Here is a 21,566-nt window from a genome sequence, read left to right on the forward strand (position 1 = left end):
GGGGACGCTCTACTCAAGTGATCCTCGGGCTTGGACCCCTCCCCTTGGTCGTAGGCCTTGCCCCACTCCCTCCCTGGGAGGTAGGATGCTGCTGGAGAAAGAATGTAACAAACTTCCGCCCTTTCCTGAGGCATTTAAAGCTGTGTAAATCTCACAGGTCTCCATACACTGAATAGTGGAGTTCAGCATGTATAAACAAACAGGAAAGGGTGGGGTAAACCAATCTTTCTCTTCCCAGATAATCTCATCTATTAAATTCCCTTGGTTACACAAAACATTTAAGAAAAGCATGGGAGAAGCTAGCTAAATTTAAAATCTAGGGCAAGGGGACTCCCGTCCCATTTGACCTAAGTGGCCCAAAGACGAGCTAAGGCTGCGCTGTGGCTTAGGACTGACTCCTTTCTGAGAGTGCAAAATCGGGTGCAGTCGAGGCTGCAGTTCCTCTAATACGGGGCATCTACAATGCTTGTCCGATGAGCAGCTCTCAACTTGACAACTTCAAGCATTTATTTTTCTATTAAAATTTTTTTCAAGCATTTATTTCTGTAATGAACAAATCTGACTCTTCTCCATTCCTGTTGCCTCAGATTAGACTATCTTTGACTTCACCTAAAGCAATCTTTTTTATACTAATAATTGTATTTATTTTGGGGATAAGACATTCACATGGCTGAAAATTCAAAAGATACATAGGGTATAAAGTGAAGAGTACCTTTCACCTCTGTCTCCAGCCTCCCAGACCACATCCACCCAGGCAGTTTTCTTGTTACAGGTCCAAGATACTTTCTGTATTCATACACATGCAAATACATATATATCTCACACACACACACACACACACACCTTTTGGCCGCGCTGCGCATGTGGGATCTAGTTCCCCAGCCAGGGAATCTTTCCCCTTTTTAATTCAAAGAGCAACTACACACACTGTCCTGCACCTTACTTCTTTTGAGTGTACCTTGGAGACTATTCCATCTCTCTATATAAAAACCTTCCTTATTCTTTGTTATGATTGCTTAGTATGTAATTATATGAATGTAGTATAATTAGCCCTTATTATTAATGGATATCCAGGTGGTTTCCAGTCTTTCGCTATTATAAACAATGCTGCTATAAACTCTGTGTCTAAGCTACTTCAAATGTGCAACTATATGGCTAGCATTAGTTCCTAGAAGCAGAATTGCTGGACCAAAATTTAGGTGCATTTGTGATTTTGATTGATAGGCAATTTTTTTTTAGTTGATCTGGTTCTCTGCCTCTAATCTTTACCAGCTACCAGCTAAAGCACAGAGCTGACCCTGTTGAACCTCTGCTTAATTTTGATGATTGAGTGGTAATGCTCAATATGTAAAAAAACATGAATTCATCATAATCTTTATAGAGAGAAAGCCAAAAATTCAACAACTTCTCATTGTATGCCACTGGAAGTAACCAGTGATCAATCCTGAAAACTGGCAATTAAAAGGAAAGAATTAAACATTTATCTTGCCTTTCCAGTATGAATTGTAATTCAGAATAGTAACTGATGAGAGGGAGTTCTTTATAGAAGATTATCAGCTAGTACGTATGGAATGATGTAATTAGGAAAAAAAATTTACCATGTTGCATCCTCTAATGAAATAATTCAGGCAACAATAAAAGTGGATGAAACCACTAAATGAAAGTTTGTTGGGAAACTTTAAAACACCTGGACCCCATTCATCACTGAAAATGGACCAACCAACCTGATGGCAAGGCAGTATGAAACATACTCAACCTGGTTCCTGGCACAAGTCTATGTCATGAGAAAAGAAGGGGGGGGTTGGAGAGACTGCTTTTGATTACAAAAAATTTAAGACAAAATAACGACATGTAATATATGGATTTGTTTGGATCCTGATTCAACAGTAAAAAGCTGCTTTTGAGACAAGGAAATTTGATTATGGATTGGACAATAAGGAAGAGTTTAATAAGTGTAATGACATGGTAAGCTTCCATATTTTTTAGAGACATAATGACGTTTGGAGGAGTAAAACGATATAATGACTGGGATTTGCTCTAATACAACTTCAGCAAGGAAACAAAAAGAAAGCATGTGTGGTGAATCTTGATAATTACGATATTTGGTGATGTGGATTCTTTGTATAGTTCACTGTACTTCTATGCTGCTTGAAATTTTTCAATAAAACACACAAACACACACACACACACACACACACACACAAAATGGATGACTCTAACATATTTTTTAGGCTAACCACAATGGTTAGACTCTCACAATCTGGACCCAATCCAACCTACGTTAGCAGCTGTATCACTAATTATCCACATAAGCCGAGGTTCTAGCTTTACCACACTACTTGACACTTTGGAATTGGCCAGTCATTTTAAGGCCTATTCTGTAGTCTAAGTTATTTCCTCTGTTGATCTGCGTTCTCATTCTTTTCCAACTGGGAAACTTCTTATCCTTCAAGGACTAGGTCAGATGTTACCTGTGAAGTCTTCTCCAACCTCACTAGATCTGGCAACATCTGGGTTGCTTCCAGTGAACTCTGTTCATACTACTAGTAGAATGTATCTCATACTGTAGATGTCATCTGTCTTCCTCCATCAATGATGAGTACTCCTTAATGGCAGATAGCATAAAAATTACGGGCACAGTCTCTAGATCCAGAATGCCGGAGATCACATGCCGGTTTAGTTAGTGTTACCTTGGGCAAGTAACTTAACCTCTCTGTGCCCCAGTTATCTCATCTATAAAATCGCATTTCATAGAGTGGTATTAATCTTCCTAAATGGATAAAACGGGACTACAACAGTTTATGACACACAGTAAATACTCAATACTAAGGATACAAAATATTAATATATTAATGTGTAACTATTTAATGTAAATATCAATATATTGGTTTAACTTAAATATTAATGTAATAATAATACTAAAATACTAAGGATAGGACTCTTATTTGTCCTTATTATACTTTTTCTCGTATCTAGGTCAGTGTCTGGCACATAGATACTCAATAAATGGTTGATGACTTGGATAGTTTATGGTCTCCATACTGACCTTCACTTTGGCCCCAAAGCACTGGCATGGAGGTTGGTAGCAGGTGCTAAGAGGGGCTGGAGAGTCTGGACTCCTAACCTAAGCGGTGGCGATGCTAAAAGAGATAAAAGGCAGCAGAGTTGCTAAGTGTAGGGAGTATGTCATTTATTGACCCTGTGTTCACCCACTCACTGGTCACTACTCTTGACTCGCAGCACAACAGGTACAGAACTGCAAGGGATCATGCCCAGCTCCGTGATCACCAGATCCACCAGTTCTGGCGGGGTCACATCATAGACCAGATTCAACAACCGTAGGGACGAGTGGTTCTGCCAGTCAGCCAGGGCCACACGTTCTCCTTGCTCACACAGCAGATCGTCAGGGTCATCTGCAATGGGAGGTGTACCCTTTTATGTCCTTTTAAAAAATAAGCTGTGGGCTTCCCTTGTGGCACGGTGGTTAAGAATCCACCTGCCAATGCAGGGGACATAGGTTCGAGCCCTGGTCCAGGAAGATCCCACATGCTGCGGAGCAACTAAGCCCGTGCGCCACAACTACTGCGCCTGCGCTCTAGAGCCCATGAGCCACAGCTACTGAAGTCCGCACACCTAGAGCCTGTGTCCGCAGTGAGAGGCCCGCGCACTGCAATGAAGAGTGACCCCCCACTTGCCGCAACTAGAGAAAGCTCGCGCACAGCAACGAAGACCCAACGCAGCCAAAAATAAATAAATAAATTTATAAAAAAATAAAAATAAAAAATAAGTTGTACTTCAACCTCCCCTCTCCCTTCCAAATCTCAGGTCCCTGGAACCTTCTCTCCTGCCCTCCTGGGCCTCCTTACCTAGCTCATTAGAGACAAAGGCATCAGTCTGCACACGCTCACAAAACTTGTATGTTTCACAGCAGACCAGCACTGGCACATTATGGGCCCGTGCCACCAGGGCCAGCTGTGCTGTTCCTACCCGTGACATCACAGACCCGTTGGCCAGGAGTGCATGAGCTCCCAACAGCACCTTAGAAACCTATTTTGGAGAATAGAGAGGAGGAAAAAAAATGTCATGTGTGACCAATGCAGAATAAGGTTCCCAACTCTTACCCAGGACAGCAATATTAAGGCAATGGGTAACAAATCTTAAAAAAGGCTCTTGGAAAACACCTGACCATTGATTCACCACACCACCCACAGGAAAACTAAACTCTTTTGTCCTGTTCCCTCTCAGCGGCTACTAGTTTTATATAAGGTTCCTGCAATAGGTAGACATGCTGTATAACATGCTGTAGATGCTTCTCCTACTAAATATAAACACAGCTGTATAATTTTAGTATTTTAGACAATTGCAACGTTGGCAAGGCGAGACTATGTGTATACTACTATACCCTTTTACTCCAACCTTGGAGTTCTTTTCCTCTGCCCTCACCTCTGGGAGCACATAGGAAGCTGCAGGAATCAGCAGGTAGGAGGCAGGGACCCCAGCACGGACCAGAAAACGTAGTGTGTGCTTTCCCTCCAGCCGTGGCCGGCTGTCCACCACTACCACCCGAAACCGCCGGCCCTTAGCCCAAGCCTCCTGAAGAATTCGTGATACCAGAGATGAGCTGGAGTGAATGGAGAGGAGGATTCAGTTATAAATGTCACTGACTGATGGTCAGCTCATTCCTAAAGGGCAAAGGGGCAGTTCCTTCTTCAAATCATTTCACTCCCCAATTTTCTCAGTCATAGGGTCTGGCCCATACCATCCATATACCAGGATTACATCTCCATTACTGATCTTCTCATAAGCAAAGCGTGAGATTGCCTCAGCTGCAAGCACAATCTTCTCTTGCACATATAGATCAATGGCTGCTCGAAGTTCTGACTTGGCCTAAATGGAGCAAGATACTTATGGAACAAGAAATGGACACAACCCTTTGATTATCATGCTGGATGCTTGAATATGCATTTAATGACAGGCCTAAAGGGGGCCCAGGTCAGAAAGACCCACCACCTCCTTAACCATTGACCAGGCAGACCAGAGAGTTGCCCCTTCTGGGAGCCCCAAACATGTTTCCAGCTCTAACCCCCAGGTGCATGCCTCGCTCATTCCTCATACTCATCACCTCCTCTTCCCGCTTGGAGCTGCTCACACCCGTGATCTCCTTGTTAAGGAACTTGATGGCGTTGTACATGCTCGCTGACAGGGGACGGCACTGAGTCAGGAAGCTACAAAAACAACACCTTGCATCTGTGCAACTCTTCACAGCTCACAAAGCTTTCACATTTAAAAACATTTTTTTAAAGAGAAGACAAAAGAATGAAAATAGAGGTAGAAGAGCAAGAAAAAGGGTCCGAGTGCAACATAAATTCAGTATTTGGCATCGTTAGTTTTCTTGGCTTTGTGCATGTTAGACCTGATATTTCTACTGATACAGTATTCCTATAGTTTCTCATACTGTTCAGTTTGACAGTCCTCAATAGTTATTAATACTGTTTTTCTAGGGTGTCAAATTCAGAACCAGGCAGATCCATCTCCTGACCCTAAACATGGTCCTAAAGTAAATCGCTTGAGGAAACTGGATCCCAAAGATTACAGGTGGGGAATTTTGAAGTGTGTCCATATTTCACTGGAGATCAAAGAAGCCTAACTAAAAGAATTGTGGGCTGAACTCACATGACAACTTGTTTTTGAAAGCGCTGTTTTATCTTGAAGATTATGAGTTTGGAGGAACTAAGGTGATTGGCAGTGGAAAGAATCAGAACGTGTGAAATTCCTTGAAAATTTATTGACTTAAATAACTTTGTCTGTGTTACACATAATAAAAAAAACCCTTTACACTTTGAAAAAAAAAAAAGAAAAAGGGTCTAAGAAAAGGACTGAGCAAGGTGGGGTGGGAGTGGATGTGCAGTGGTCATCCTTACCTGAAGTAGGGCTTTAGTTTATTCACTAGGTCCCTTGACAGTTCTTCACTGGGAGGTGTGGTGTAATCCTGAATCACCTGTAGGGTACACAAGTTAATCAGCAAAATGCGCCCTAACAAAAGTCTCTGAAAGGGGGACAGGGTAAGCTTCTCTGAAGAAAGTCTTCTGAGGGTGGAGTCATTCCCTCTTCCCCCCAGAGATTACTCTGGGTGAGAGAAGCTGGGATAGTGTTGGGGAAGGTGAGGCTGGATCATAAGAGGTAACAAGATGGGACATACCTGCTGCAAGGCACGAAGCAAGGCAATGCACCGGGCATTGGAGCCACTGACGAGGCCCTGGGAGTACTGCAGGCCGAGTCGCACCATGGCTGGGTGGATCACAGAGGATGGGATGCTGATGGGATGGCGGTGTCACACACTTTGCAAGGGAACTTGAGCACCTACCGCCCACCTTCCCCTGATGAAAAGGAACCTCCTTCACTCGCACAGACACCCCCATTTGAAGAAGCATGCCTTGTGTTCATGCTTCTTTCCACAGATCCAACCTCAAGTTTCCAGTCACTTTCAAAACAGAATTACTAAAACTCCTCATGCTTAAAAGTTATGACAATTTCATAAGCTCCTACCTCATAAACTGGGTCAGAGAGTTTTGTCTGCTGTACTGGGGTAGGTGGGAGAAGAGACTGACTTTGGATCCATAATCCTTTCGTGTAGGAACCTTGACAAAACAGGGGAACAGGACCAAGGGCCCAGAGTTTAAAACTGTGGAATGATGCTGGGAAGGAAGAAGATGGTGATCCAAATACCCATCCTTTTCCAGGGTCTCACTTCGCCCCGAGCACCTTTCCTCCCTCTATTCCATCTCCCTAGGCTCTTTCTGGCCACACACCAAACCCACTTCCTACCTGCTGTCGTTCTGGTTTTTTAACAAGCCTCCTCAGAAGCGTGGGGTCATCAACCTGACTATGCTCGGGTAGACGCTTCACTCCTAGAAGATAACAGTCGTGTTTTCGAGACACTGTAGGTAATAATGAGAAATCTGCTTTCAGGGCGTAAGGGACATCAAGAAAGATTTGAGAGAAAGATGGAAAAAAACAGGAGAAAAGAGTAGAAAAAGAAACAGGGGTAGGATGAGGTTAAGGATGAACTCTGGGAACCAAGGTGAAAATTGGGAGCTGTTTTACTGTGGGGAAAGCTGAGCTAACATAGGCATTTGAATCAACAGAGGTCTTGAAGTGAAGATACCTGAGGGGGTTTCTCCAGCTGTGCTGGGGCAGGCCTGAGGAGGTGGCCCTCCTTGGTCCCCTTTTCTTGCCTGCTTCAGGGCCCGCTCAGCCTCCTGCTTGGCCCGCCTTTCAGCTCGAAGTTCAGCCTTACTCCGACCTGCTGGAACTTTCTCCTTGGCACTGCCCAACTGACTGTCCAGTCCAGGCAGGTCTTTGGTCGGGCCTGCTGAAGGTAGAAGGAAGAGGTGCCCAAGCCCTAGGTAGGTAATAGCTATGCCCCAACCAAAGCTTCTTTTCCTGTTTATCTAAACTTTTTCCCTTTTCACTTGTTCAAACCAACTTTGTCCTGTCTCCCCCTCTTCTCTCCCACCACATCCCTTTACCAGCTCCACACCCCGGCCCTTTAAAAAAGCCCCCGCACCTTGACATTGGGCTGCAGATACAGCAGAGCCAGTTTCTGGTTCTGCCCCCTTTTCCTCCTTTCGTTTCTTCTTCTGCTGTTTCTTTTCCTTCCGAAGCTGCAGCTTTTCTTCTTGGGTCATCTCCCTCCCCCCTGCCTAAGACACAGACATAGAACACTAATCTTCCCCAAAAATTCCAAAAATGAATAAACACTACTGGATACTTACTAGTCTCCCACAGGATCCCTAATCCTTCCTAAGCCTCAGCAGCTACCTGTTACGAGCTTAGAGCCCACAGGGATCGAAGTTTCTCCTGCAGATCACAGTCACATTACCATCAGGGCTGAAAAAGCTCTGTAAAATCTCTTGGATTTAAACAATTTCACTTTAAGAAATAAAGTGAAACGGGGATGAAGATTGGGTCGGAACGAAGTTGACAGGGCCTCCTGCGTACCGCCTAACAGGCGGCTAGGGAGGGCACCCGCACTTACCCCAGGCCGAGGAACAAGCTCCGCCTTCATCCCAGATCCCGAGTCTGCATCAGAAAACAGGGCACAAAGTGAACCAGAGAGGCTCCGGGAGGGTTTGCGGGGACACGTACTCGGCGCTGCTGGCTGCTGGGTCTGCATGACCACGGGTCCGCCACCAGGCGGGAGGTGAGCAGGGGACCGGCGTGTGGGACGCAGTGCGCGGCAGGATCAAAGGGAAGGGGGGCGGGGGAAGGAGGGAGCACGCACACCTCCCGGAGGAACAAGCCGGTACGCGGCACGGAGTGCGCCCGAGGCAGTGCGGACCAGAGTCCGGCGTGGCGCGGGAACCGAACGACAGGGCCTAGAGGTACTCAGGGCCCATCAGTAGCCGTCCGAGGCCCGTCCGCTCGCATACTTGTTTGTGTGCCTGGCCCTTCACTCACCCTCGCGAACAGCCACGGCCACGGCAGCCATCGTCCTCAGTCCTGGGCTCCGCCCGCCTGGGTCACAGGGACTACAAGCGCCCCCTGGGCTGACAGCCTCGGCGCGCAGCCCTAACCGGACTACAAGCCCCGAAGTGCCCTGGGGCTCTGCCCCTGGCTACGGGTCGCGATAAGGGCCTTTTCAGCTTTGGGCTCCCAATCCCGGCTGTCGGCTCTTGCCCTTTAGACTACAGTTCCCAGGATGCCGGGGGCGCTGCGCCCCAGAGCGGACTTCCTCAGCCCTTCCCACCTCTGATCGCAAGTACCCCCCCACCCAAAATGGCGAGCGAGGCTGCGGGGACACGCTGAGGAGTGGAGGCGAGCGTGCAAAGCCGCTGTGGCCCTCAGAGTCCGGACCCGGCCGGGCCCTGCCGCAGGGAACATGCACTTTTCCATTCCTGAAACCGAGTCCCGCAGCGGGGACAGCGGCGGCTCCGCCTACGTGGTGAGGAGCGGCCGGAGCCCGGCCGGGCAGGGGCGGGGATAACGGGCCGGAGCCCTCTCCGAGCGGCCTCCGAAGTCTGGACGCCACCTTTCGGGCCTGGTCACAGGCTGCCGAGTCCCGACGGCCTCGATGGGAGCTTATGTTACGTCTCAGATTCATCCAAAGGTCGCCCCAGCTCCTGTAGGTCCTTTGTTCGGCCGCATCGCCTCCCCTGGCTGGGCCGCGGCTACTCTGGTGGGCGTCCCTGGCCTCTTGGGGAGGAAGACTGCAGCCTGAGGGCCCGGGTTTCCCCCGACTGGTCCTTCTGCTTTGGGACCTGGCTCTGGGGAAAATCGGCTGGCCACCTTTGGGAGATCTCGACGCGTTGCTCAGGCGGAGCTGTGGCAGGCAACTTCCGGCCAGGGTTCTCAAGCCCCGCCAAAATGGCGAGCGAGGCGAGCGACCCTAAACAAGACCGCGACCCTAAACTGCTTGCCTGCTTTTGTGTCCTCAGGCCTATAACATTCACGTGAATGGAGTCCTGCACTGTCGGGTGCGCTACAGCCAACTCCTGGGGCTGCACGAGCAGGTGGGACTAGCACCCCTGCCTTGAGGCAGCTTTAAGCCCTTTTCTACACCTGGGCATCAGTGTCTCCATTTCCCTCCCCGTCGCTTTCTCGTAGGCTGTAGTTCCCCTTTAATCACTGCCACAGGGAAGGATTTGGTGCTTTATCTTATCATCTGACATTTCCGGGGAACTCCCAGGAAGCTTGATGTCTGCCACTAACTGCTCCTCCCTATATGCACATACTCCCTCCTTTCTTCTCTGTCCCCATCTTACACAGCCTGTACACTGCCTGTGCCTGTGCATGGAGAAAACGACAGCCCTTCCCCATAAGCTGCCAAAGCACTTTCTTTCTGTCACCTGAGCTGCAACTTGAAATTCTTTTTCCTGCTCATATTGATACAAACCATTCACCAGTTTCTGTCTGTGTTCCTTGAGTCACCTGAGCGGGTGTAGCTGTTCCAGTTATCCTTATGTGTCTGTGATGTAATGTTTCTCTGTTCTCCTCACCAGATTCTGAGCTCTGTATTTAACTCGGTACAGAGTCCTGGTTTTACTGATAACTAGTTGTGCAACCCTGAACAAGTTACCTGATTTCTTTGGGCCTCAGCTTCTGCAACTGAAAAATGGAGTCATTGATCTGCAAAGTCCCTTTAAGTCCTAAAATACTTCGTGAATATATTTAGCTATTACTTAACTGTGCACATAAACTTTCCTTACAAAGCCCTTTGCTTCCTATGAGGGTTCAATGAACACAGCTTTGCTAGATAAGCAAGGGTCTCCCTAGGCCCTGGCCCTATACAAACCCTTCCCACACTGTGGAGGGACAGACCTGTACACTGTAAGATTGGAAAGCACATATATCTAGGACAGAGGAACAGCTCCCTTGGGATGCTGCGCCTGCCAAAGGAATGATTTCCTGGATGACCAGGGTAGATAGGGGAGCAGGGACTAAGGAAAGGGAAGGGGAGCCCAAGAGAACATTATGAATGTGGATTGCCTCTTCTCATTTGCTATGTTTATGTGAAGAGTTGTATCTCTTTCTCCAAATAGCTTCGGAAGGAATATGGGGCCAATGTGCTTCCTGCATTTCCCCCAAAGAAGCTTTTCTCTCTGACACCCGCTGAGGTAGAACAGAGGAGAGAGCAGTTAGAGAAGTACATGCAAGCTGGTGAGTGGTTGGAGGGAACTTTAGGCTGACTCTGTTGAGGATTATGGAGAGAGGCTCAAAACAGCTGATTTTGTAGAAGGTCTTGAAGGAATCTGTAGATCTGGGAAGCTATTGTTTTATCTGTCATTTAATTAGCAAAAGTAAATAGCATGCAAGGATGCTCTGGTATCTAGGTGCCAGCAAAGCAATTTGGGCACTGACATCTATGAGAAATACTAATATAGCACTAACTAGTCTTAAAGCAGTTTCGATCGGCGGGGAGAACTTAATTTGTATCTGATGTGCTTTAGATGAACATTATTTTTCCCTAGTTCTATAGACTGGACTCAACCAGATGGTAGCCAAGGGTGGGGCAGGTGAAGAATTTATGCAAACAGTGAGTGAGGTGAGGCCAGTTGGGAGATGTGACAAGCCACCATCAGCCCAGGAAAGGGGACCTGGGGGGCCTGCCAAACAGAGAACTGGGGGGATCCAAGAGGGAATCATAAGTTATTAGAACATCATTCTCTTGTCCCCACAGTTCGGCAAGACCCATTGCTTGGGAGCAGTGAGACCTTCAATAGTTTCCTGCGTCGGGCACAACAGGTAAGGCTTTGGATGGGACCAAGTTTTAAGGGGAGCACCTTCCTGCAGGGCCACATCATTTTAATGAGGTGGGTACAGAGGAGCCATCCTGGCACCTTTCTGTATGGAATGGGGCTTCTGCTGTACCAGTGAAATCCAGGAAACCCAGTCTATAATTAAACAGCTGAGAATAAAGTCACCAGAGGGACCTATAATACAACATAGTTGGAAAGGGTCAGAGCTGGACGCTGGGCATGTTGTTAACAAGGCGCCTCCCATTCCTGTGTATGCTCACAACCAGGAGACACAGCAGGTCCCAACAGAAGAGGTCTCCTTGGAAGTGCTGCTTAGCAACGGGCAGAAAGTTCTGGTCAATGTGCTAACTTCAGATCAGACTGAGGATGTCCTGGAGGTGAGGCGCTTGTTCTGCACTGCCCCTCCTCCCCCTGCACCCCAGGTTCCCAGGCTTGGGGTGACTGGAACCATCCAGCATGATGAGCTGTATTTCCTTCCTTATTCCTAGGCTGTGGCTGCAAAGCTGGATCTTCCAGATGACTTGATCGGATACTTTAGTCTTTTTCTAGTTCGAGAAAAAGAGGATGGAGCCTTTTCGTGTGAGTTTGTCTGGACTTTACAGCTTCCCTGTTTCCACTAGTGAATTTGACTGTCTCCCCCAAGAATGTGGCATTTCCCCAGGGCTTCTCACTTGATTTCCCTCCCCTGAGTTTCATGACATTTTCTTTTTCTTTTCTTTTCTTTTTTTTTAAACTCATAGTTGTACGGAAGTTGCAAGAGTTTGAGCTGCCTTATGTGTCTGTTGCCAGTCTTCGGAGTCAAGAGTATAAGATTATGCTAAGGAAGAGGTCAGGGCTGGGCTTGGAGGAGGGAAAGGGTGCTGGACTGGATTATGGGGCCACGTATTGAGACAGAATAATCTGGACAAGGGGGTAGTGCTGGGTGTTTCTACCAGGCCTCCCAAGCTTCCTCCAACTGTATCACCATTAGCCCCATAGTTCCAGATTGCTCCGGTTTTGCCCCTTTTCCATTCTGCCTCTTGCCTTTCCCCAGCTTAGCCCCATTACCCCTTTCCACCCCTTGGCCTCACAGTTATTGGGACTCTGCCTATGATGACGATGTCATGGAGAACCGGGTTGGCCTGAACCTGCTTTATGCTCAGGTGAGCTTGGAGCTGCCTCAGAACCCTTCCCCTGAAAATGGCTCTGGTGTCCCTCTGCCAAGAAAACTCCTTTCGTACCTTTACTGCCAGTTCATGGGGAAGTTTCTAGAATACTCTCAGGGCATCTGGCACAAGCTCTACTCTCCCTGCTTTGTAAGCTGATATGGTCAAGGACTCAACTGCGAAGAGCTTGCTCAAATGTGGGGTGAGGGGTCAGGCTGGACAGAGGTAACTGGACACTCTTTGGGTCTCTGACTGGGAGCCCCGAACACCCCACCCCTTGTCTCCGCTGCAGACAGTATCAGACATTGAGCGTGGGTGGATCCTAGTCACCAAGGAGCAGCACCGGCAGCTCAAATCACTGCAAGAGAAGGTCTCCAAGAAGGAGGTGAGCCCTGCCTCCCTGTCTCCCTCCAAGGGGTTGCTTCCTCTGGGCTGTCCCACTTCCCCTCCTGACCCGTCCCGCGTGCTGACTGGGTTTCAGTTCCTGCGGCTGGCCCAGACGCTGCGGCACTATGGCTACTTGCGCTTCGATGCCTGTGTGGCTGACTTCCCAGAGAAGGACTGTCCAGTGGTGGTGAGCGCAGGCAACAGTGAGCTCAGCCTCCAGCTCCGCCTGCCTGGCCAGCAACTCCGTGAAGGCTCCTTTCGGGTCACCCGCATGCGGTGCTGGCGGGTCACCTCCTCTGTGAGTCGGGGTAGGAGGGGGAGACCTTTGGGATGGAGGCCTGGCAAGCCTTGAGCTTCGGGAATGGGCTGGAGTGGGTCAGGGAGAGGCACATCGGTCAGAATGAGCTCAGCCTAATTCTTACCCTTCCTCTCCCAGGTGCCACTGCCCAGTGGAGGCACAAGCAGCCCAGGTCGGGGCCGGGGTGAGGTGCGCCTGGAACTGGCTTTTGAATACCTCATGAGCAAGGACCGGCTACAGTGGGTCACCATCACCAGCCCCCAGGTGTGAGCCCACCCTCAGGCCTCCTCTGGAGCCCATTGCACCGTCTCTCTTAGATACCCAAGTCTAGGGCTTCCAGGACTCCATGTGAGTGGGAGCCCTTGTCTTAGGGGTGCTGGGCTCAGGATGACCACCCAGTCAGGCTGAGCTCTCTCCTTGCCCTCAGGCTATCATGATGAGCATCTGCTTACAGTCCATGGTGGATGAACTGATGGTGAAGAAATCCGGCGGCAGTATCAGGAAGGTAAGCAGCAAGCACAGACCAAGCAGCTGAGTGGTTGTGCTCTCCCTACCTTTTGTCCTAGGTGTGATGCCTCTCCTGAGAGGGAGGGGAAGGGATTGGGATTCCAAAGGGAGTGATCAGCCCTTATCAGCACCTCATGTCTCCATCCCCAGATGCTACGCCGGCGGGTGGGGGGCACCCTGAGACGCTCAGACAGCCAGCAAGCAGTGAAGTCCCCACCGCTGCTTGTAAGTACTACTCCCTGGTCAGTCCCCCAGCCCCCAGGCCTTGCATCACCTTCCCAGTGAGGTCTCTGACACCTCTGCCTCCTCCTCCCCAGGAGTCACCTGATACCAGCCGGGAGTCCATGGTCAAACTCTCAGTGAGTTTCCTACGAGGGTTGGTGAGGTTGGTGTTTGTAGGGGACCTTAGGGAGGCTTGAGCCCTCTGACCCCGACCCTGCCTTTATTACAGAGCAAGCTGAGTGCCGTGAGCTTGCGGGGGATTGGCACTCCCAGTACAGATGCCAGTGCCAGTGATGTCCACGGCAATTTCGCCTTTGAGGGCATTGGAGATGAGGATCTGTGATCTCCAGAGCTCGGATGTCTGCCCTGTACCCTGGAGGAGTGTTCAGAAACTTGCCCTGTGCCTGTATCCCCCAAACTGGGGTATTTTTCTTCGTATTGTCCCCTTTTCTCCTCGGCCAGGGGCCTCCTAACCTGCCTTCCCTTCCCCTCCCCAGGGCTGGCTATACAAAGGATCGCTCAGAGCTGGCCTTCAATGCCAAATTAGCATTTAGTATTTTGCACAAAGTCCACGGGACCATGGCTACCTGCCTGGGGAGGAACCACAACTCCCCCCAGGCTGCTTCTGGCTTCTCGGGGCCATGAGCCAAGGGGATGGGCAGAGGTCTGTGTATGGTCTGGCCCAGCTCCCCGTCATTAAACTCAGCCTGATTGCTGCCTACCTCTGGTTCCCTCTCACTGCCCCTGCTCCCCCCATCACAGCATGGACTGCTGTGCTACGGGTGAGGCCAAGCCGTGCTTGCCACTGCCAACTCAGCATAGACGTGGCTTTGTTAGTGTTTCCTTTATTATAAAGCACTGAAATAACTTAAATAAACAGGTGCGAGGCTGGACAGTCCCCCAGCCAGTTCATCCACCGCCCCTGGGAGCAGTGGAGGTGGATACAGGGCCCTTCTCACTGAGCTTATGAAGTCGCATCAGTCAAGGCAAGGCCCCCCTGGTCCATATGGGCCCCCCGCCCATGGGGTTTGGACTGGTCCGTATAGTGCCTAGGTTAGTCGGTGTGGAGCCCCTGGCCAGCGGGGGAGGAAGGTAAAGGTGGCTTCTGGTCCATCTGTATAAAACATACAGGAGGGTCAGGGCTAATTCATAGAGCCCTAGGGGAGAAGGACCTAGTTCAGGGTGAATCTGTGTGGAGAGCTCGGCTACCAGTGGCACCCAGGGCTGTTGTGCCCCGAGAGCTCAAAACAGAAGGGGGACTGTGAGGTGGCGCCCAGCCCTCAGAGGCAGAGAGGCCAGGCCCCCCTGCCCCACCATGGCCATGCACCTTCTGGTGGCGTTTGTAGTTGTCCCAGTGGCCCGTGGTATAGGCGCAGGTGGCACAGCGGAAGGGCTTCTCGCCTGTGTGCCGCAGCATGTGGCGTTTGAGGTTCATGCTCTGGTTGCAGCTGTAGTTGCAAAGACTACACCGAAAAGGTTTGTCCCCAGAGTGGATTCGACCGTGACGCTTGAGGTTGGCCAGGTTGCCACAGGCATAGGGGCAGAGCGGGCACTTGTAGGGCTTCTCTCCTGTGTGGACGCGCTGGTGCCGTTTCAGGTTATCCAGATGAGCAGAGGCATAAGGACAGCGGGCACAGCGGAAGGGCTTCTCACCACTGTGCGTCTTCATGTGCCGAGCCAAGTGGTTGGGATAGTGAGTGGCAAAGGGGCAGAGGCTACAGGCAAAGCCTTTGTCACTGGGGCCCTGGGGTCCACCACTGGCACCACTTCCAGTCTCTCCTCGCATGCAGCGCCCACACATGGCCGCTCCCAGCCGACTACCCTCCCCCTCTTCCAGCTCTTGTCCACAGTTCCGGCAGGTCCAAGGGAACAGCAGCTCTGGCAGTGGTTCTGATCCAGTCCCACATAGGCCTTCCCCTTCACTCCTCAGCTGCCCACAGTCTGGCAGGAAACTGGCACCACCTGGTGGCACATGGAGGCTCAAATCTGGAAGCAGCAGGGCATCTGTAGAGACAGTGAGACCTGGGCTATGAATCCAAGTACCCCTGAGGCCACCCACCCACATCCCAGGTTCTTTGCTCCCTGGCTTTTTACCTTCAGGTCGCCGGGGCACTGCCCCCTCCTGCTCTGTGGGACTGGGAGGCCGGGCAGGACGTGGAGCACAGCAGCGGAAGCCACAGGTCGGGCAGGGAGGAGTGGGGGGCCCCGCATGGGTGCGCTGATGCCGCCTCAGGTTGCCCAGGCTGCTGCAGGCAAAGGGGCAGTGGGGACAGCGGTAGGGCTTCTCGCCAGTGTGGGTGCGAGTATGTCGCGTCAGGTTGACGAGCTGGGCTGAGGCGTAGGGGCAGCGGCCACAGCGGAACGGCTTCTCCCCGCTGTGTGTCTGCATGTGCCGCTTCAGGTGGCTCGAGTAGTGGGACACGAAGGCGCAGAGACGGCATGAGTATAGTAGCCGTGGGGGCAGCGGGGGCCCCCCACCCGGCCCTCCTGCCCCACAACATGGCCCCTCACCTGTGGGCCCCCCACACAGCTGGCAGGCTGGGCCTGGCCTCTCACCCCTGGCCTCCCCTGGACCCCTGGCTGGCTCCTCAACTTCACTCTCCGCACTTAGTGCCCGGCCGCCCCCAGACTCGTCGTCGCTCAGCCCATAGGGAAGCCCAGGCCTGGCCCCCAGAGAGTCTCCTGGTGAGACAGACATGAGAAGAGACATCAACACAGGCTAGGAACAGACTCCAAACTCCCTTTCTCACTTGCGGTCTCCCCACTTGCTGGGCTCCACCCGTCTCTTCAATTCAATGATCCTAAAAATTCAACACAAATCATCTACCTCCAAGTCTGGACTAACCTAGTGATGACACAGTTGTACATAGGAACAATGAAAGGAAAAAGATCAAGGGCTCACAGTGGACCACATACTGAAATGAATCAATAATTAATTAATTGATTCTTGGGATAAGTAAAAATACACAAGGCAGAGGCCTGATACTTTTTTCTAGTGCCCCTATCAGTAAGGACTCTTAGTTTTTATTTTATAACCACCTCCATACTATCTCAAGAGGCAAAATTTGGAGGGAAGGGCTTCCCTGGTGGCGCAGTGGTTGAGAGTCCGCCTGCCGATGCAGGGGACACGGGGTCGTGCCCTGGTCGGGGAAGATCCCACATGCCGCGGAGCGGCTGGGCCCGTGAGCCATGGCTGCTGAGCCTGTGCATCCGGAGCCTGTGCTCTGCAACGGGAGAGGCCACAACAGCCCGCGTCCCGCCAAAAAAAAAAAAAAAAAAAAAAAAAAATTTGGAAGAGGAAACAAAGAAATGCATGTAATACCACTTCTAAGCCTAAAGGATGGATTCTCTTTTACATGGATTTCCTCAATGACTTTCAAAATCATCCTTCAGAAGTGGCATTAGTGGATAGGTTGGGGTGATGCTAAGATCACAGGGAAGAGGAATGTGGAAGGATATTTGAGGGCAGAGACTAATACCTCCATACAAGAGGAGTTTATGCTGCAGGTGAAAGGGAGTTAGATTAGATGTAAGTACTAGCTTGAATGAGGCTGCTTCCCTGAACCTCTTAAAAATAAACTCATCTAAGGAATGGGCTAGGGAGTGGGATAAAGTTATTAAAAGGGCATTTACTTTTAACCAGTTGTTCCATGTGATTCCTCTACCGTCCTATTCATACCACCTTTGAACCAGGCCCCAGAATTTGACCTCAACAAAGTGATGGACCATCAGGCAAATGAAATCTAGCTCAAATCTAAACTGAACCAGCCCCAGTGGCAGGAAACGGTGTTTTGCTCACTGGCACTATACTCTAACCCGCCTCCTAAAGGCTGAGGTTCCAGCGGTCACTTCCTTAAGTCAGTCCCCCAAACCCACCTTCAGAGTCTCTCTCGAAGCCCATGAGCTGGTCGCTGTTGCCGTCACCTTCCTCCTCTTCCTCTTCTTCCTCAAACTCCAGATCCTGGCCTAGTAGTAAATCACTCTCCAATACCAGGGCCCCGGGTCCTTCGTCGAGGGAGTCTTCAGTATCCACTGAAGAGGGGAAGAGGCTTGTAGATCCTCCCTCAGGAACCGTGCCCATCATTCGCACCCGGGGAGCCAGCCCTCGCAGGCCGTACTTCCCGCACTCGTAGACCCTCTCGGGCTCCGTTAGTACCTCGATGGGAAGCTAGGAGTCCAGATCGCCCACCCCATCCCTCAAGAGTCCCCCTCCACCCAGACCTGAACCCACACCACTGACCCCACCCCCGCTCCTCCCCACCTCGCAGCCCCTGACCCCTGACCCCTGACCTTTGACCCCCTCGCATTTCACGGGCTGCGGGTGGCTTTGCTTCCTTCGGGGCATCGTGACCGGCTCCAGCCCGACGCGCCTCCGGCCTGCGGCCGCCCGGCCCCGCCCCTCCCAATTCGGCCTGCCCGCCCTTCCTCTCAGGGCCCGCGGGCCGCCCCCATGCAGCGGCGCGGGCCCCGGGCTGCCCCCGGCCCTGGCCCCGGCGCCCAGCTCAGGCCGCTCCCGCCGCCGCCGCCGCCGCCGCGTCCATTCATGGAGCCCCCTACCCCCGCCCTACGGAGACCAGCTGGTACCTCCGTACTCGCTTCCGCTTCCGCTGTCGCAGAGCCACACGGGACGCGTAGTCCGTGGAAAGCAGAAGCCCCGAAAGCGTCCACAGCGTGACCAGGAAGTGATTGTAACGGAAGCAAGTGGGCGGGCCAATCAGGGATCAGATGAAACCTGGCCGGCAAGGAGGGTAGGTCAAACCGTGACCCTGGCTTTAGTCTTAAGGGTCGCCTGGCCGGTCCTGACCCCTACGTGGAGGAACAAGGAAATCATTCCTCACCCTAGGAGGGGGTGAGGATGAGCCGCGACGCCAGGCCAGGCTGCCAGCGGCTCAGGGAGTTACCATACTCGACCCCCTCTCCCCTGAGTCTCACACATCACACGCAGGCAGGTAGGTAGGCAGGTAGGTGCGCGCGCGCACCCACCCACCACACACACACCGCGCACACACACACACCACCCACCCACCACACACACACACCACCCACACCACACACACACACACACCCCCACACCACCTCACACACCACCCACACACAGGGAAGGGCTAGGTCGATGCTACTGGTGGGGGCCAACTATGGAGCCAGGGCATCCTGGGTGGGTGGTCTGGACAGGATGGCAGCAGAGAAAAAAGGACACCATGGGCACGATTAGGTTTTGGCCTTTAGTCTGAAAAAGTGTTGACTGAAAGTGTACAACAGAGAGCGGGTACAAGCGGCTGGGGGCCATGGAGCCGCCAATAAAAAAGAATGTCCTTAAATAAAGTTCACAGAGTAAAAACCAGAACCACCAGTCCTTCCCTCCAACACAACAGAGCACAGGCACAGAACCGGTGATGAGCCCCAAGGAGCAAGGAGGCGGCTGGGGAGGACAGCAGAGGCTCCCAGGCTGCTGTGTGGAGGGAGAGCCCTCTTTGGAATGGGCTGAGCAAAGCCACCCAGCTCCCCCTGCACACCTCATAACCACTGCTAAGGCTAAAGGAAAAAGACAAAACTCAGTCTCAGTCTGGAGGGCTCAGAAAACAGTCTAGGTGGGCAGGGGTCTGGACAACCGCTAGTCCCGCTTGGCCTTCTTCTTGTTGTCACTGTTGCCATTTTCTTCAGCCTCCTCAGTAGAGAGCACCTCCTCCAGTTTCCGCTTGCCACTCTCTGGCTGAAGTGCTGCTGTGTTTCGGGGCTTGAAGCAAATGATGATGCAGGTCATGTTGTCACATCCTGTACCATCCCCAGAAGTGTCTGGTGCCAGGCACTGATCCAGCAGCTACAAAAGGGATGGGGTAGCTCAGCTTCAGAGTTTGAAAACCTTCCTGGGAACCTAAAGTCTCAAAGGGCTGGCCTTGCTGAGACAGGGTGGCAGAAGGAGGGGAACAGGCAACAGGTGTCACAAAACAGGCCACTTGCTAATGCATGAGGCATAAGGATAAGTCAGGGAAATGAGGGAAAGTGAAACTTTCTAGTCAGAGTTTAGTATCTGTCAGTAATTAGTGATACCCCCAGGCTCTGGTCTTAAACTCAGGCCAAAAGAGAAAACCTTGGATACACAGACCAGACACCCTCTCTCCTCTACCCTGGGACTTACCTCTTCCACGATGGATGACAATAACCGAAGCTCCCCATTTTCATCACGCTGACTGATCTTCGATTGAATAAAGTCTATAACTTCCTGGCTGCTCATCACATTCCTGGGGTCAAAAACAACAGTAAGAATCTTCTTTAGTCCCAGCAAGGCAGAGTAGAAGATAGAGGTCACAGATGGCTCAGGCCAATGTAAACACCCACAGAGATTTTTCTCAGCTTTGCCTTAGGCTTGGGGGTCTTGACACCAAGCTGCTGCCTATCTAGGCTCTAATTCTAGAGCACCCTGAGAAAAGGGGCTGACTACAGCCATTAGAAGGAAGATAAAGCAGCTCAGAGACCTAGAAGTAATGCTGCAGGGGAAAAAGGGGAATTTTAGGGTGTTCCGCCAGTGCTTACCAGATGCCATCACAGGCAATGACCATGAATTCGTGATCGTCAGTGAGAGTCAGCACCTTGATGTCAGGAAGGGCCGAAATCATCTGTTCCTCAGGTGGCAAGTTCTTGTTTCTCTTGTAGAAGTGGTCTCCTGAAGTAAAGGAATGGATGGATGATGAGTAAGTAGTTTGAGCACTTCGCACAGATTTGTGGTTGAGGCCAGTCAAACCCTGCCATTTATTTCCCTTCTTTACAAAGTTCCATAATCTAGTGGAATGGAGAAGTGAGTTCTGGTTTTTCTGGTTTCAGCCCTGTCTTTGGGTTGCTGAACCTTAGGTCAGTCACTAACCTGTTTTTTCATCATCTAGAAGTGATACCTGTTTTACCTATTTCATAGCGATGATTAAGAGACATAGGTAGTAGATACAAAAATACTTGGAAAGATAAAAAGGCCATGAAGATTAAAGTTTGCTATAGGTAGTCTGGAACAGAGAACAAGACCCCAGAAGTGTTTCCCATAGTTTCTTGGCCCTTACCAATGGCTCTGGAGAGGTTGAGGCCACCATTGACTCGCCCATCCATGGTGACCTTGCCACCAGCATTCTTGATGCGTGCTAGCTCCACTTCATCCTCCGGTTTGTGGTCATAGGACATGTCTAAAGCTTTGCCAGCCTCAGACACCACACAGCGGGAGTCTCCTGCATTGGCTACGATCAACTGCTTCCCTCGTATCAGAGCCACCACTGCTGTTGTACCACTGTCAGAGCCAGGCTTAAAAGGAAGAAAGGGACCATCATGGGAGCTTCTGGACACCAGCTGTAATCATTCCCCTATGTCTTCTCATCTCACTAGGACCACCAAGAGCACTTTAATAGACAGGAGGAGCACAGCTTTAATCTTTCCTGATATAGCATGCTCTCCCCCTTTTCTGAGATAATTCTACCCGAAAGGCCAAATTCCCCTTGCAGAGTAAATCCCTCCATGACCATGACTTCAGTGCTAAGATAGGAAGGGGACGCTTCTCCCAAAATCAAAATCAGAGAATTCACACTTGGCCTCTTGGCTTTCCAGACTCATTGCCCTCCTTTCCCCACACACCTCCTCTTTGCCTTCCATCCCAGGCACCATCATCTCCTCCTCTTCTTCCTCATCCTCTTCAGCCTCCTCAGTGTCATCCTCGTCTTCCTCATTCTCTGCCTCTTCACTGCTATAGCCATCTTCTTCCTCACTGCATTCCTG

General features: G+C 50.9%; 4 protein-coding genes across 10 annotated transcripts in view; 1 reads left to right on the forward strand and 3 right to left on the reverse strand.

Annotated features, from left to right (window-relative positions):
* Positions 1-3,165: 3,165 nt before the first annotated feature.
* EIF2B4 (eukaryotic translation initiation factor 2B subunit delta) lies at positions 3,166-8,519 on the reverse strand. Of its 4 annotated transcripts, none has more exons than XM_007470834.1 (13): positions 8,461-8,519; positions 8,039-8,082; positions 7,568-7,703; positions 7,166-7,372; positions 6,826-6,908; positions 6,547-6,638; positions 6,200-6,314; positions 5,922-5,998; positions 5,123-5,225; positions 4,760-4,887; positions 4,444-4,621; positions 3,867-4,047; positions 3,166-3,413 (listed from the first exon to the last, which is right to left on the reverse strand). In XM_007470834.1, exons 1-13 carry the CDS (start codon positions 8,489-8,491, stop codon positions 3,214-3,216), a joined length of 1,575 nt encoding a protein of 524 aa, XP_007470896.1. In that variant the 5' UTR covers positions 8,492-8,519; the 3' UTR covers positions 3,166-3,213. The 4 variants fall into 4 exon arrangements, with proteins under 4 accessions (XP_007470896.1, XP_007470897.1, XP_007470895.1 ...); XM_007470835.1 differs by having other exon boundaries at positions 3,172-3,413; positions 7,166-7,369; XM_007470833.1 differs by lacking the exon at positions 8,461-8,519 and having other exon boundaries at positions 3,172-3,413; positions 7,166-7,369; positions 8,039-8,209.
* A 110-nt stretch (positions 8,520-8,629) lies between these two features.
* SNX17 (sorting nexin 17) lies at positions 8,630-14,944 on the forward strand. Of its 4 annotated transcripts, none has more exons than XM_007470838.1 (15): positions 8,630-8,944; positions 9,438-9,476; positions 10,542-10,659; positions 11,180-11,244; positions 11,525-11,635; positions 11,747-11,837; positions 11,999-12,086; positions 12,331-12,400; positions 12,696-12,788; positions 12,885-13,088; positions 13,227-13,352; positions 13,516-13,593; positions 13,746-13,820; positions 13,913-13,954; positions 14,047-14,944. In XM_007470838.1, exons 1-15 carry the CDS (start codon positions 8,882-8,884, stop codon positions 14,158-14,160), a joined length of 1,377 nt encoding a protein of 458 aa, XP_007470900.1. In that variant the 5' UTR covers positions 8,630-8,881; the 3' UTR covers positions 14,161-14,944. The 4 variants fall into 4 exon arrangements, with proteins under 4 accessions (XP_007470900.1, XP_007470899.1, XP_007470902.1 ...); XM_007470837.1 differs by having other exon boundaries at positions 9,438-9,512; positions 14,047-14,539; XM_007470839.1 differs by having other exon boundaries at positions 8,636-8,781; positions 9,438-9,512.
* On the reverse strand, positions 14,646-18,339 carry ZNF513 (zinc finger protein 513). Its single transcript, XM_007470836.1, has 4 exons — positions 18,108-18,339; positions 17,694-17,849; positions 15,912-16,499; positions 14,646-15,821 (listed from the first exon to the last, which is right to left on the reverse strand). The coding sequence occupies exons 1-4, from the start codon at positions 18,160-18,162 to the stop codon at positions 14,995-14,997; spliced, it is 1,626 nt and encodes a 541-aa protein (XP_007470898.1). The 5' UTR covers positions 18,163-18,339; the 3' UTR covers positions 14,646-14,994.
* A 681-nt stretch (positions 18,340-19,020) lies between these two features.
* The window catches only part of PPM1G (protein phosphatase, Mg2+/Mn2+ dependent 1G), a 20,714-nt gene continuing 18,168 nt past the window's right edge, over positions 19,021-21,566 (reverse strand). Inside the window, exons 6-10 of the mRNA XM_007470841.1 lie at positions 21,426-21,563; positions 20,864-21,098; positions 20,349-20,478; positions 19,954-20,056; positions 19,021-19,635 (exon numbers count right to left, since the gene is read on the reverse strand). Coding sequence (XP_007470903.1) covers positions 19,429-19,635; positions 19,954-20,056; positions 20,349-20,478; positions 20,864-21,098; positions 21,426-21,563 — 813 coding nt within the window. The 3' untranslated portion in view covers positions 19,021-19,428. The remainder of the gene's footprint in view (positions 19,636-19,953; positions 20,057-20,348; positions 20,479-20,863; positions 21,099-21,425; positions 21,564-21,566) is intronic.

The sequence above is a fragment of the Lipotes vexillifer genome, unplaced genomic scaffold (genome assembly GCF_000442215.2).
Source record: "Lipotes vexillifer unplaced genomic scaffold, Lipotes_vexillifer_v1.1 scaffold717, whole genome shotgun sequence".
NCBI classification, from domain to species: domain Eukaryota; kingdom Metazoa; phylum Chordata; class Mammalia; order Artiodactyla; family Lipotidae; genus Lipotes; species Lipotes vexillifer.

Excerpts from the sequence above, each read along its gene's own strand:
- EIF2B4 (XM_007470832.1), bottom strand. The coding sequence starts at position 8,176 with ATGCAGACCCAGCAGCCAGCAGCGCCGAGTACGTGTCCCCGCAAACCC. Across the intron at positions 6,315-6,546 it reads TCTCTGACCCAGTTTATGAG|CATCCCATCCTCTGTGATCC; the intron begins GTAGGAGCTTAT and ends CCATCCCATCAG. Across the intron at positions 4,048-4,443 it reads CTTCCTATGTGCTCCCAGAG|GTTTCTAAGGTGCTGTTGGG; the intron begins GTGAGGGCAGAG and ends TCTCCAAAATAG.
- SNX17 (XM_007470837.1), top strand. The coding sequence starts at position 8,882 with ATGCACTTTTCCATTCCTGAAACCGAGTCCCGCAGCGGGGACAGCGGC. Across the intron at positions 12,087-12,330 it reads AAGATTATGCTAAGGAAGAG|TTATTGGGACTCTGCCTATG; the intron begins GTCAGGGCTGGG and ends TTGGCCTCACAG. Across the intron at positions 13,594-13,745 it reads CCGGCGGCAGTATCAGGAAG|ATGCTACGCCGGCGGGTGGG; the intron begins GTAAGCAGCAAG and ends CTCCATCCCCAG.
- ZNF513 (XM_007470836.1), bottom strand. The coding sequence starts at position 18,162 with ATGCCCCGAAGGAAGCAAAGCCACCCGCAGCCCGTGAAATGCGAGGGG. Across the intron at positions 17,850-18,107 it reads GAAATGCGAGGGGGTCAAAG|TGGATACTGAAGACTCCCTC; the intron begins GTCAGGGGTCAG and ends TCCCCTCTTCAG. Across the intron at positions 16,500-17,693 it reads CTTCGAGAGAGACTCTGAAG|GAGACTCTCTGGGGGCCAGG; the intron begins GTGGGTTTGGGG and ends CTGTCTCACCAG.